This window comes from Delphinus delphis, chromosome 8, assembly GCF_949987515.2.
Source record: "Delphinus delphis chromosome 8, mDelDel1.2, whole genome shotgun sequence".
Classification (NCBI taxonomy): Eukaryota; Metazoa; Chordata; class Mammalia; order Artiodactyla; family Delphinidae; genus Delphinus; species Delphinus delphis.
Genome location: NC_082690.1, coordinates 97,180,322 through 97,193,309, shown reverse-complemented (window position 1 = coordinate 97,193,309; position 12,988 = coordinate 97,180,322). Strand labels below are relative to the sequence as shown.

General features: G+C 49.0%; 1 protein-coding gene across 1 annotated transcript in view; it reads left to right on the top strand.

Moving 5' to 3' along the window:
* LRP4 (LDL receptor related protein 4) overlaps nt 1-12,988 on the top strand; it is a 52,683-nt gene that overhangs the window by 18,322 nt on the left and 21,373 nt on the right. The window contains exons 12-26 of the mRNA XM_060018809.1: nt 78-308; nt 1,170-1,326; nt 2,946-3,163; nt 3,318-3,494; nt 3,882-4,004; nt 5,916-6,124; nt 6,298-6,379; nt 7,153-7,258; nt 8,021-8,222; nt 9,882-10,071; nt 10,156-10,287; nt 11,220-11,360; nt 11,726-11,812; nt 11,920-12,091; nt 12,728-12,890. Of these exons, the coding sequence (XP_059874792.1) occupies nt 78-308; nt 1,170-1,326; nt 2,946-3,163; nt 3,318-3,494; nt 3,882-4,004; nt 5,916-6,124; nt 6,298-6,379; nt 7,153-7,258; nt 8,021-8,222; nt 9,882-10,071; nt 10,156-10,287; nt 11,220-11,360; nt 11,726-11,812; nt 11,920-12,091; nt 12,728-12,890 (2,390 nt within the window). The remainder of the gene's footprint in view (nt 1-77; nt 309-1,169; nt 1,327-2,945; nt 3,164-3,317; nt 3,495-3,881; nt 4,005-5,915; nt 6,125-6,297; nt 6,380-7,152; nt 7,259-8,020; nt 8,223-9,881; nt 10,072-10,155; nt 10,288-11,219; nt 11,361-11,725; nt 11,813-11,919; nt 12,092-12,727; nt 12,891-12,988) is intronic.

Here is a 12,988-nt window from a genome sequence, read left to right as displayed (position 1 = left end):
AGCTGGGGGTGCATGCTGATGTTGCCAGGGGCAGCTCTGGAGCCTGGCGGGGGCCCCATTTCTATGCCACGTCCCAGGGCCGGAGCCTGTGCTACTGTTCGCCAACCGCATCGACATCCGGCAGGTGCTGCCGCACCGCTCTGAGTACACACTGCTGCTCAACAACCTGGAGAACGCCATCGCCCTCGACTTCCACCACCGGCGTGAGCTTGTCTTCTGGTCCGATGTCACCCTGGACCGGATCCTCCGCGCCAACCTCAATGGCAGCAATGTGGAAGAGGTTGTGTCTACAGGGCTCGAGAGCCCAGGTAGGGAACGAGGCCCCATGGGGAGGGGCAGGGCCACACCACATGCAGAGCCATTGAGGAAAGAACAGGCAAGTGGCTACAAACCTTAGGCAGCGGAACATCTTCTCGCAGTGAAATCTTGGATGGAACTCTAATATGGAAAACATTCATTAGTCTACCTTCATTTTATAGGTTCAGGTTTATAACATCTGCTGGTTGTAAAGCAAACATGAGCTCAATCAGCAAGAGTAATGAGACCGTTTTGATGAATGTAACCACCTGAAATCAGAGATTTGTGGAAGACCGTTACAGTTCTCTATCAGCCTTGCATCCAATTAAGTTCTGACTTTTGATTGCTTAGTATTAGGAATATTCTGATCAACCCAGATAAATATATCCAAATGTTTGCAGATTAGAAAAACAATAGCTCACTTTGCAATCTCAGGCCATTCTACAAGCAAGGGAAGTGGGTTAGAATTTGGTATTGAGCACATTTGACTCAAATGCTTATGGGACTTCTGATGTTCCTCTGTGAACCCCTGAGCCACAATCTGTAAACCCCTGGGCCAGTGCAGTCGGGGACCCTGGGTGTGGGTCAGGGAGCCAGGATTCGTGAAGTGGCATGTGATTGGCTGCGAGGAGGAAATGCATGACCTTGGACAGTTACTTGACTTCTCTGTGCCTCAATATCCTCACCTTCATGGGCATTATAGTACCTAGCTCACACAGCTGTTGTGATGATTAAATGAGTTAGTGTGTGTAACATGGTTAGAAGAGTACCTGGCCCAAGAAACGGCTTTGTGTAAGAGCTGCCCTTGCTTCTACGGCACAGAGGAGCCTGGGCTGAACCCCTGACATTTTTCCATGGCCTCTTTCCACTAGGGGGCCTGGCTGTGGATTGGGTCCATGACAAACTCTACTGGACCGACTCAGGGACATCAAGGATTGAGGTGGCTAACCTGGACGGGGCCCACCGGAAGGTGCTTCTATGGCAGAACCTTGAGAAGCCCAGGGCCATTGCCTTGCACCCCATGGAGGGGTGAGTGAGCTGTGGCTCAAGCTCCCAGGTTCCTCATGCAACCTCCAGGGACAGTTCCCCCCGCCACCTGGGCCAGACTTTATTGGTAGGGGGTGGGGGCGGGGGGGCGGGCATCCTCACAGGGTGATGTTAATAGCCTTGGCTGTGCGCTCAGACACACCTGGATTTACAGCTCTTCAGTAATTGGCTGTATGGCCTTGGGCTAATTAATCTCTATGCCTCCATTTTACTCATTTCTAAACTGGTGATCGAAAAATATACCTACCTCACAGCTGTGTGAAGATTAAAGATTGAATGAGATGATGCATTTTAAATGGCATAACACATTATATAAGTGGCGGATGTTTAGTTTTTTTGTTATTAGTTCATAGCGTTGAACTAATTAATAAAAATTAATAGGGGGCTTCCCTGGTGGCACAGTGGTTGAGAATCTGCCTGCCAATGCAGGGAACACAGGTTCCATCCCTGGTCAGGGAACTAGATCCCACATGCGTGCTGCAACTAAGAGTTTGCCTGCCACAACTAAGGAGCCCACCAGCTGCAACTAAAAAAAAAGTGCAAGTGCTGCAACTAAAGGAGCTGGCGAGCTGCAACTAAGACCTGGCACAACCAAAAAATAAATAAATCAGAATAAAATAACTTAAAAAAAAAACCTGGCAAAGTTGAATGGCAAGAAGCTGGCATTACTTTAAAAATAAAATAAAAATTAATAATTTTATTATTAGAAGAAAGGTCTCCTGAAATGCAAGTTCTTAGCCTCTGGTTTTTAAAACTTAAATGCAGGGACTTCCCTAGTGGTCCAGTGGTAAATAATCCGCCTTCCAATGCAGGGGACGCAGGTTCGATCCCTGGTCAGGGAACCAAGATCCCACGTGCTGCGGGGCAGCCAAGCCCGCGCGCCACAGCTACTGAGCTTGCGTGCCTCAACTAGAGAGCCCACGTGCCACAAACTACAGAGCCCACGCGCTCTGGAGCCCATGTGCCCTGGAGCCTGTGCGCCACCACTAGAGAAGAGAAAACCTGCACACCACAACTAGGGAGAAGCCCGTGCGCCCGAACGAGCGCCACAATGAAGGCTCCCGTGTGCCGCAACGAAGACCCCACGCAGCCAAATGAATAAATATTAAAAAGAAAAATTTAAGTGCAGTCAATCAAGGGGGGTGTCCTCTAAGATCCTACAGTTGCAGGTCAGCTGTTTTAGAAACACCGTGTGTGTGTGCGCACATGCGCGCGCATGTGTGAAATTACAAAAGGCGGTGGTAGACATTATGACAAAGAAGAAAGTGCTTGTCCTAAGTCGTATCACCCTAGTATATTGTCAGTTCCACAAGGTCAGGATTTTTGTCTGTTTTGTTCACTGCTGCACTCCCAATACCCAAGATAGATATGCCCTGCTCGTAGCAGGTATTCCAAAATTTTTTTTGTTAAATGAATACATGCCCTGACTAGAGACATTTAAATTCAAATATTGAAAAAATGCTCTGCAGACCAAACAATGTGTCTCCTAACAGTTGGAGTCACCTGGTTTAAACCAATAAAAGCCCCCTGCCTGATTACTATCCTGGGTACTTACCCACCCTCTACTGCCTTCCTTGCAATGTGCTTTTTTCTATTCCCAGTACCATTTACTGGACAGACTGGGGCAACACCCCCCGCATCGAGGCCTCCAGCATGGATGGCTCTGGACGCCGCATCATCGCCGATACCCATCTCTTCTGGCCCAACGGCCTCACCATTGACTATGCCGGGCGTCGTATGTACTGGGTGGACGCTAAGCACCACGTCATCGAGAGGGCCGATCTGGACGGGAGTCACCGCAAGGCTGTCATTAGCCAGGGTGAGGCCCTCCCTTCACTCTCCTTTATCTCTCATCCTACTTCCACTGGCCCAGCCCCCAGGAGCCTTGGCAGAGGGTGAGATTTGTGCAGTTGCTGGGCCTGGGGGCCAGGCAGGCCGTGTCTAGACTGAGGTCATCCTGGGCTTTCCCCCAGGCCTCCCGCATCCCTTTGCCATCACCGTGTTTGAAGATAGCCTGTACTGGACAGACTGGCACACCAAGAGCATCAATAGTGCTAACAAGTTTACTGGCAAGAACCAGGAGATCATTCGCAACAAACTGCACTTCCCCATGGACATCCACACCTTGCACCCCCAGCGCCAGCCTGCAGGTAAAAAACCGCCCACCTGGTGGGCCTCCAGTGCTTCTGAGAACCTTCCTTGCACCTGTCACAGTTGCCGTTGTTTCTCGCGGGGAAATTTGAGATTAGCACTGATGTGGGCGAATCCCTCCCTCTGCTGGAAATTTAGGGTAGTACAACGTTGAGACTCATGAAGGACTTTCAATTTCACTGTCCCCATCTAATTCATGCAGACATTTCCTGTGTGTCAGGGATTCACTCTGCTTACAGGTGGGGCAGATATAAAAACTAATAAGGCCTAGTTCCTCCCTTGAGGGAACTCATACCCTTGCTAAACCACTACTCACTAGTCTTGGGACTAGTCTTCTTCCAACCTTTGGTCTTACCCGACCTTCTTGCTCTGGGCTTTTTGAGCAGGGAAAAACCGCTGTGGGGACAACAACGGAGGCTGCACCCACCTGTGTCTTCCCAGTGGACAGAACTACACCTGTGCCTGCCCCACTGGCTTCCGCAAGATCAGCAGCCACGCCTGTGCCCAGAGTAAGTGGGTCTAGGGCACCTGCCTCAATGGACATGCCTTGTGAGGGTGGGTGGAAGGAACAAGGGATAGGAGTTCAGGGATTGCCAGTTGTGGGGAGGAGCCGGGCTCCTCAGGTAGCCCCTGGAGAGGAAGAATGTAAGAGGCTGAGGGCTCCCATGTCAAAGCTGAGGGCTGGGCTTCCCTGGTGGCACAGTGGTTGAGAGTCCGCCTGCCGATGCAGGGGACACGCGTTCGTGTCCCAGTCTGGGAAGATCCCACATGCCGCGGAGCGGCTGGGCCCGTGAGCCATGGCCGCTGAACCTGTGTGTCCGGAGCCTGTGCTCTGCAGTGGGAGAGGCCACAACAGTGAGAGGCCCACGTACCGCAAAAAAAAAAAAAAAAAAAATGCTGAGGGCTGAGGGCCCAGCAGTAGTCCCTGAAGGCTCAGTGACACCACCCAGTCAAGTATGAACTGCTGCAGCCAGGCTTGTGTATCATTTCACCCAGGATGCTTTGTCTGTAGGCAGCAAGAGGGTTCCAGGCCCTTCTACAAAGCAGGGGAATGGCTTCCTAGCTCTTTACCTTTAGCCTCACCCTGTTACAGACTTTCTCTCAGCCCCTAAACCATAGAGTAAGATCGGGACTTCTGATGGTGCTCTGCATACATAAGCCCTGGATAAATAAGTGCCTAGTGAGTGAAAGATAATGGGATTCCCAGGGGGCTCCCTGAACCGCTACTCTGGCTTCCTTTGAGCTCCTGAAGGTGTATTGCCTTGAGAGGGTGGCCTTGTCTAGCTCAGTGGTGCAGGTGCTTTTTCCTAAGTATAGTCCAGAGAAGCGTGATCCAGATGTATAGCACAACCAGCAAGGGGCTGGGGTAATTTCTCACACATCACAGCTCTTCTCATTTACTGCTGTATGCCCACTGATCCTCTTATCTCTGGTTAAAATCAAATTTCTCTTGGGATCTAGGTCTTTTCCAGAGAGTGAAATTAGGAAAACTATTCAGAGGAACAGGGGCAGTGGTCATTCAACACTTTGATTGAGAACCTCATTTCCTTGCCTTCTTTTGTGCCCAGCTATTCCCACGTTGTCTTAATGAGATGCAAGGAACTTCCCCTTAAAGGTTTCCCAGAGCTTAAAAGAAGATAGCTGATAAAGTTAGGCAGGAAGTGCCTTTCCAAGCAGAATAGTATATGGGGAAATATTCAGACAGACCAGAATAGGGGCAGGGGATGGAAAAGAGCCAGCTGGGAAGAAGCTCTATAGAGGTGTGGCCAGAGCTCCATCTCTGGAGTCAGACCTGAGTTCAAGTCCCTGCTTCGGTGCTTTGTAGCTGTGGGATCCTGGACCAGTTACTTGGCCCCTGTTAGCCTCAGGATTGCTTATCCAGAGAATAAGAATAAAAATGGCGTGAACCACAAAGGGTTGTTATGAGGGTAAAGGAGACGAGGCAAGAAAAGCACCAAGCTTGGTGCCTGGCAAGGAGTAAGTGCTCTGCAAATAGTCATTATTGGCTGAAGTCATGAAGAGCAAGAAGAAGGGATCTAGATGACGGAGTGGAGCAGAAGTCCTGAAGCGGACACGGAGGCAGAGAGGCAGGGTGGGGTTGACAGTGACCTAGCCAGTACACCAGAGGAGCCTGAGCAAAGTAACAGGAGAGGCAAGCTGAGATGAAGCTGACAGGCGCTTAAACAGGATGCACCTCTGGGCCCTGGCTGAGTCTACTTCCATTGGATCTTAAAGTCTGATTGTGCCAGCACGGGCTGCCCGATGCTCAAAGGGGGCCTGAGGTGTGAAGAGTAGGGGACAAAGGGCACCAGACCCCAGGAAGTGTGATTGAACCAGATGTCACACAGGTGAGCGTCTGTGTCTGTCATTGTTATTGGATTTAGAGCATTAAAAGAAGACCCCTTTCGGCCTTTGATCAGGTCTTGACAAGTTCCTGCTTTTTGCCCGAAGGATGGACATCCGTCGGATCAGCTTCGACACAGAGGACCTGTCCGATGATGTCATCCCACTGGCTGACGTGCGCAGTGCTGTGGCCCTTGACTGGGACTCGCGAGATGACCACGTGTACTGGACGGATGTCAGCACTGACACCATCAGCAGGGCCAAGTGGGATGGAACAGGACAGGAGGTAGGGCCCAGCGTGGGCCCAGGCCCTTGGGGAGGGCAGAGATTGAGGGATGGAATTCACCTTCTCCTGGGTAAGGGCTTCCCCTACCTTTGCCAGCCTGTGAATTGGTGGAGTTTGGGCCCCCGAGCTGGGGTGTAAGTCCAGTTGGTGACAGAGCTTTGCTTCCTGCCTAGGTGGTAGTGGATACCAGTTTGGAGAGCCCGGCAGGCCTGGCCATTGATTGGGTCACCAACAAGCTGTACTGGACAGATGCAGGTATGTAGAGGACAACTATGGCCTGGCTCTCTGGGATCCTCTTATTTAAACCCCTGGCCTCGGGTACAAAGGGCCCAGTGCCCCTCCTAGACCATTTCTGTCTTGACCTGAAGTCCTTGGTAGGTCAGGAGTGGTTGGGCTGCTGCAGAGCTGAAGTTAGCCGCTCACATCTGAGGGTTGGGCCTTTGCTATTCAAGTGGCGGCTACTTCTGCTGTGCAGCTGATGCTTGAGAATGCTTTGCGTCATTTCAGATAACGCCCTGTGGTTTTCCTTCCATCGCTGTCTTGGTAAAAGAGGCATTTTCTATTAGGCAGTTAAATGTGGAAGGTAAGGGGAATGCCTTAAACCAGAGCTATCAAAGTGTGGTTCCCAGCAGAATCAGCATCAGCATTACCTGGGAACTTGGTAGAAATGCAGATTCTTGGGCCCCACGTCAGACCTGCTGAATTGGAATCTTCGGGGGTTAGGTTCAGGAATCTCTACTTTCACAAGCTCTTCTGGGTTTTGTGCACACTAAAGTTTGAGAAGCATTGCCTTAAATTATAGGACAGAGTGGGTTGCTTGGGTTGAGGAAGCCTTGCTCTTCCACGAAATGGAACTGATCACTTCCTTGAATTTCTTCTTGATGTTCAATTCACTAAATATCCATCGCACATTTATCACAAAGTATTGCTTGAGCATCTACGGCATGCCATGCTCTGTGCTGGGCATGGGAGGTAAGAGGGCGAATGACCAAGACTAGTTAACGTCTTTGCCCCTTACTTCTTGGTAGGGACAGACCGGATTGAAGTGGCCAACACGGATGGCAGCATGAGAACAGTACTCATCTGGGAAAACCTTGATCGTCCCCGGGACATCGTAGTGGAACCCATGGGCGGGTGAGCACCAGCCCCTTTGGAACAAGTTCCCCCCACCCCCAGATCTGAGTGCTAGGGGGCAGTCTGGAGGTTAGAGAGAGTGGCTAGATCTCACGGGCGCACCAAGGAAGCAAGAGCAGCTGTAGAAGCCACAGAGCATCGTGACAACTCTGTCTCCTTCACGGACAAGGAAACCTTTTACATTTAAAATTTTTTTTCTTTTTCTGTTTTTTTTGTTTGGTTGGTTGGCTTTTTGGTCTGCTTACCAAAGTAATCCATTGTTTTTTTAAAAAAAAAAAGTCTGTAGAAAGTGAAGATTCCCTATAATCTCACTCTCCAAAAATAACTGTGGTTAACAGTTTACGGTATTTTTTCCTGATTTTCTTCTATGTGTACGCATACATGTAGCGGTGGAGGTGATGGTTTTGGTTTGACAACAATGGCATACTCTTCTGTAACTTGGATTTTCACTTGGCTATATATATTAGCTATCTTTCCATTTGATTATATAGATCTATTTTTTTCTTCTTGGTGGTTATATAGAATTCTGTTAAGTTGATATACCATAATTATTTAACCCATCCAGTCAAGGAAACATTTAAGATCCTCAAGTACTTTTTGATAGGGATGTGAGATACAAGACCAGAACCCAGAAGGGGGCTGGGAACTGAGGCAAGAGGCTGGGGTAGCTATAGCAAGCAGAAACCCTCAAACCCTAGGAACCCTGAATCCCCACTGGGTATTAACTGGAAGGCTTGTAAGACCTCCCTTGCCTGTGCCCAGGTACATGTATTGGACGGACTGGGGTGCAAGCCCCAAGATTGAACGAGCTGGCATGGATGCCTCAGGTCGTCAGGTCATCATCTCTTCTAATCTGACGTGGCCTAATGGATTAGCCATTGACTATGGGTCCCAGCGGCTATACTGGGCTGATGCCGGCATGAAGACGATTGAATTTGCCGGACTGGATGGCAGCAAAAGGAAGGTAAGCATGGTGCTAAGGCATTCTCCCACGGCCCTGACAGCCTCCAGGGTGGCGCTTCCTGGCTGGCAGCTAACAGGACCCAGGGAAGCCTAGGGGTGATCCAGCATGGTGCATTTGCTATTTCTCTGAAACTGCGGCTGTGCTCCAGAGCCCGGGGTCCCTGCTCCTTGATGAAGAAAGGAAACTAGGGATCATGTGGCTTGTGGGCTGAGGGTATAAGTGCTTTCCTGATAACCATCAACACTAATGCTAATTAATCACCAGTTGCATACTGGGCCCATGACCTCTCTCTTTGTTTTTATTGTTTATTTTGATATAATTCCAAACCTACAGACAAGTTGTAAGAATAGTCAAAAGAGGGCTTCCCTGGTGGCGCAGTGGTTGAGAGTCCGCCTGCCGATGCAGGGGACATGGGTTCGTGCCCCGGTCTGGAAAGATCCCATATGCCGTGGAGCGGCTAGGCCCGTGAGCCATGGCTGCTGAGCCTGCGTGTCCGGAGCCTGTGCTCCTCAATGGGAGAGGCCACAACAGTGAGAGGCCCGCGTACCGCAAAAAAAAAAAAAAAAAAAAGAATAGTAAAAAGAACCAATAACTAATATTTTGCCACATTGTTTTTTTTTTTGATAGTAACTTTGAAGGTAATTTTTTATTAATTTTTATTGGAGTATAGTTAGTTGCTTTACAATGTTGTGTTAGTTTCAGCTGTACAGCAAAGTGAACCTACTGTATAGCACAGGGAACTCTACTCAGTGCTTTGCCACATTGTTATATCATTCTTATTCTCTCTCCACACACACACACCACACAATTCTTCTGAACCATCTGAGATTAAATTGGAGACATCCTGCCGTTGAACCCATAATAGTCCAGTGCATATTTCCTAAGAATAAGAACATTGTCTTGCATAATCCCAATATAATGATCAATACCAGGAAATTTATCATTGATACAATATTACTATCTAATCACAGTCTATATTCAATTTCACCACCAATTGCCCCGATAATGTCCTTATAGCTTTTTTTTTTTCATTTTTCTTTTTTAGTCCAGGATCCAATCCCAGATCACAGTTGTTTTTAGTAATCATGTCTCTTTAATCTGGAACATTTCCTCAGCCTGTCTTTGTCTTTCCTGATCTTCGTATCTTTAAAGAGTAAATGCCAGTTATTCTGTAGAATGTCCCTCAGTTTGTCTGATGTTTCCTTATGATTAAGTTCAGATTATGCATTTGGGGCAGAAATACTACGGTAAGTAAAGTTGTGTCCTGAGTTTTCAATGTGCCTTATCAGTAGCCACCGATGTCAGCTTGTCCCATCATTGTGATACCAACTTTGGTGGTACAGTTAAGGTGGTGTCCACTGTAAAGTTGCTATTTCTCCCTTTGTAATTAATAAGTAATTTGTGCAGAGACACTTTGAGATTATGTAAATAATACATGATCTTTTACAATCATCACGGAACCCTTGGAGCCAGGCACTGTCACGATCATATCACAGATTGGCTGACCAAGGCTCAGATTTTATAACCAGCTCTAGCTCAAGGTCACACAGCAGGTAGTACTGGCAGAGCTGCATCCTGCCTCCTCACCTGAGCCCTTGACCACTGCTCTGTACTGTCAGGACTTGCTGGGGCATGACACAAGTGCTGGGTCCCTGGCAGGTACTGATTGGAAGCCAGCTGCCCCACCCATTTGGGCTGACCCTCTATGGAGAGCGCATCTATTGGACTGACTGGCAGACCAAGAGTATTCAGAGTGCCGACCGGCTGACGGGACTGGACCGGGAGACCCTGCAGGAGAACTTGGAAAACCTCATGGACATCCACGTCTTCCACCGCCGGCGACCCCCAGGTAAGCAGCCCTTGGCCCACACTTGCTTCTCCTCTGCTTCCCTCTGCGATGGTCCTTCCCATTGACCCATTCCTCTCCACCCAGTGTCCACACCATGCGCTACGGAGAATGGCGGCTGCAGCCACCTGTGTCTTCGGTCCCCAAATCCAAGTGCCTTCAGCTGTACCTGCCCCACAGGCATCAACCTGATGCCTGATGGCAAGACCTGTTCACCAGGTAGGTCTAAGCATCACAGACCTAGATAGAGCCTCTCTGGGAGGAGCAGTGGCTCTCTTTCTTCCCTGCAAGTGGACTCTGGTGTGGTCTGAGAAACCTAAGCTTCTAGAGGCTTAGGGGCGAGATGAAGCTTTTAGAAAAAAGAAGAGGTCCAGAGGAGCAGGTAGACAGGATTAGAAGCAGGATCCAACTAGGTCTCATGGTGTCTTCATGCATATTAGAAAAAGATGCTCCTTTCTCAGACACTTTACTTTTATCTGTTGGGAAATTGTCGTAATATACTGGTTCGGTTAGAACAAGTCAGTTTTGTTCCTTCTGCCCAAAATCGGTATAGTAAATACTAGAACATATGATATCTACAATTGGATGGTACCTCCTTTGGAAATGGCACTTTTGTGAGTACACACAACCAGCACAACCTTCGTATAACCTTAATTGAAAGGTCTCAGAAGCAGGACCTGGCTGCCCAGATGTTGGATGTTGAGGTTTCTCCCTAGGGGCTGCTGCATGGTAGGCTGCATTTGAACCCTAACTTCCTGGGGAATTAGAGCAAGAAAGGAGCTCTGAATTGTGCTTCTCAGGTTGTGGGTAAAGCCCTCCTTCACCTAACATGAAGTTTCTTAAACTTCATGGTAAAAGGTCTTTCAAAGAGATTCATTTTCATGATATTGATAAAGAGTGATGACTATGTATCAGACCCAATGCTAAGGGTTTTCTGTACGTGATCTCTTTTATTCCTACAGCCACCCTGTTATTGTCCCCATTTTACAGATGATGAAAGTGAGCCTTAAACAATTTAAATAATGTGCCCAGGATCACAGAACTAGAAACTAATGGAGACAGGGCATGAACTTCAGTTTGCCTTACTCCAAATGTTCTTAATGGCTGTGCTAGGATGACTGTCCTCTTTCCTTCTCTCCCCACCTGGGCAGGCATGAACAGTTTCCTCATCTTCGCCAGGAGGATAGACATACGCATGGTCTCCTTGGACATCCCTTATTTTGCCGATGTGGTGGTACCAATCAACATTACCATGAAGAACACCATTGCCATTGGAGTGGATCCCCAGGAAGGTCTGTGTGGCCCTCCCTTCTCTCCTGGCCCACTGTCCCTGCCTTACAGCAACTGCTGCCCTTGCTTTCCCACCACCTTTGCCTCCTGGTAAGAGCCTGGGGGCTCCCCGTTCCCTCTGGCATGACCCCTGCCCCATCTCTATAGCACTTTCTCTTTGGTTATGAGGGCATGGGGTTTGGGAGCCTTCCACTTCATCTCTGCCAAGAGCTATCCTGCTATGATATTTCTATATTTCCCTTGATATCCTCTGCTCAGGGGTATAGGGCTCTCTGACATGCCCTGGTGTCTCAGGGCATGTTAACTGTGTGTGTTCCTTTGGGGGGCGGGGTGAAAGTCCAGGCTGAGCCAAGGCTTCCCTTTCCAGGAAAAGTGTACTGGTCAGACAGCACGCTGCACAGGATCAGCCGTGCCAATCTGGATGGCTCACAGCATGAGGACATCATCACCACAGGTGGGCCTTGCTCCCAGCCCAGGGACCACCTGTCTGGCTATAGAGCTGGGGGAGATATCCCATCTGTTTTAAGGCAGGAGCCAGTGTGCTGTCTTGACTTCCTGCAGGGCTGCAGACCACAGATGGGCTCGCAGTGGATGCCGTTGGCCGGAAAGTGTACTGGACAGACACGGGAACCAACCGGATTGAAGTGGGCAACCTGGACGGGTCCATGCGGAAGGTGTTGGTGTGGCAAAACCTTGACAGCCCCCGTGCCATTGTACTGTACCACGAGATGGGGTGAGAGCAGCTCTGTGGCTCCAGGCTGCGGGATGGGCTGGCTCAGCTGGGGCGAAGGATGGGGTGAAGGGGGGCAGTGGAGAGCAAGCATGCTTCAAAGGAGCACTGAGACTGACCTCTCTGGGGCACTTCCACTTCCTTGTGACTTCTCTCAGGGTGGCAGTATAGTGTAGAGGTTAAAAGCATGAACCTCAGAATCAGAAATCCAGGATTCAAATTTCTTCACCATTTATTAGCTGCGTCTGTCACTTTGGGTCCAATATTTAACCTCCCTGGTCCTCAGCTTCCTTGCCTTTAAAATGGAGCCGACAATGAAAATGCATGCCTGTGGACCTTGTGAGGATTAAGTGGGATAATGCATGGAAAGTACTTTTTTTTTAACTGTAAAAAACATAACATTAAATTTACCATCTTAACCATTTTTAAGTGTACAGTTCAGTAGTGTTAAGTATATTCACATTATTGTGAAACAGATCTCCAGAACTTTTTCATCTTGCAAATCTGAAATTCTGTATTCATTAAGCAACAACTCCCTTTTGTGCATGTAAATACTTTTCACAGTGTTTGGCATATTGTTAAGTACTCACAGTAGACAGGAACTGTGGAAATAACCAGCTAGTATTGTTTCTTGCCCAGGTTCATGTACTGGACAGACTGGGGGGAGAATGCCAAGTTAGAGCGGTCTGGAATGGATGGCTCAGACCGTACCGTGCTCATCAGCAACAACCTAGGGTGGCCCAATGGACTGACTGTGGACAAGGCCAGCTCCCAGCTACTCTGGGCTGATGCCCACACGGAGGTGAGGGTCCTGCTCCTGCTGCTTTGCAGAAGCCTGGGGATATGGGAGAGGCCTATCTGGAAGCTCCGCTGAGGGCTCCCAGTCTTCTGATAGCCACC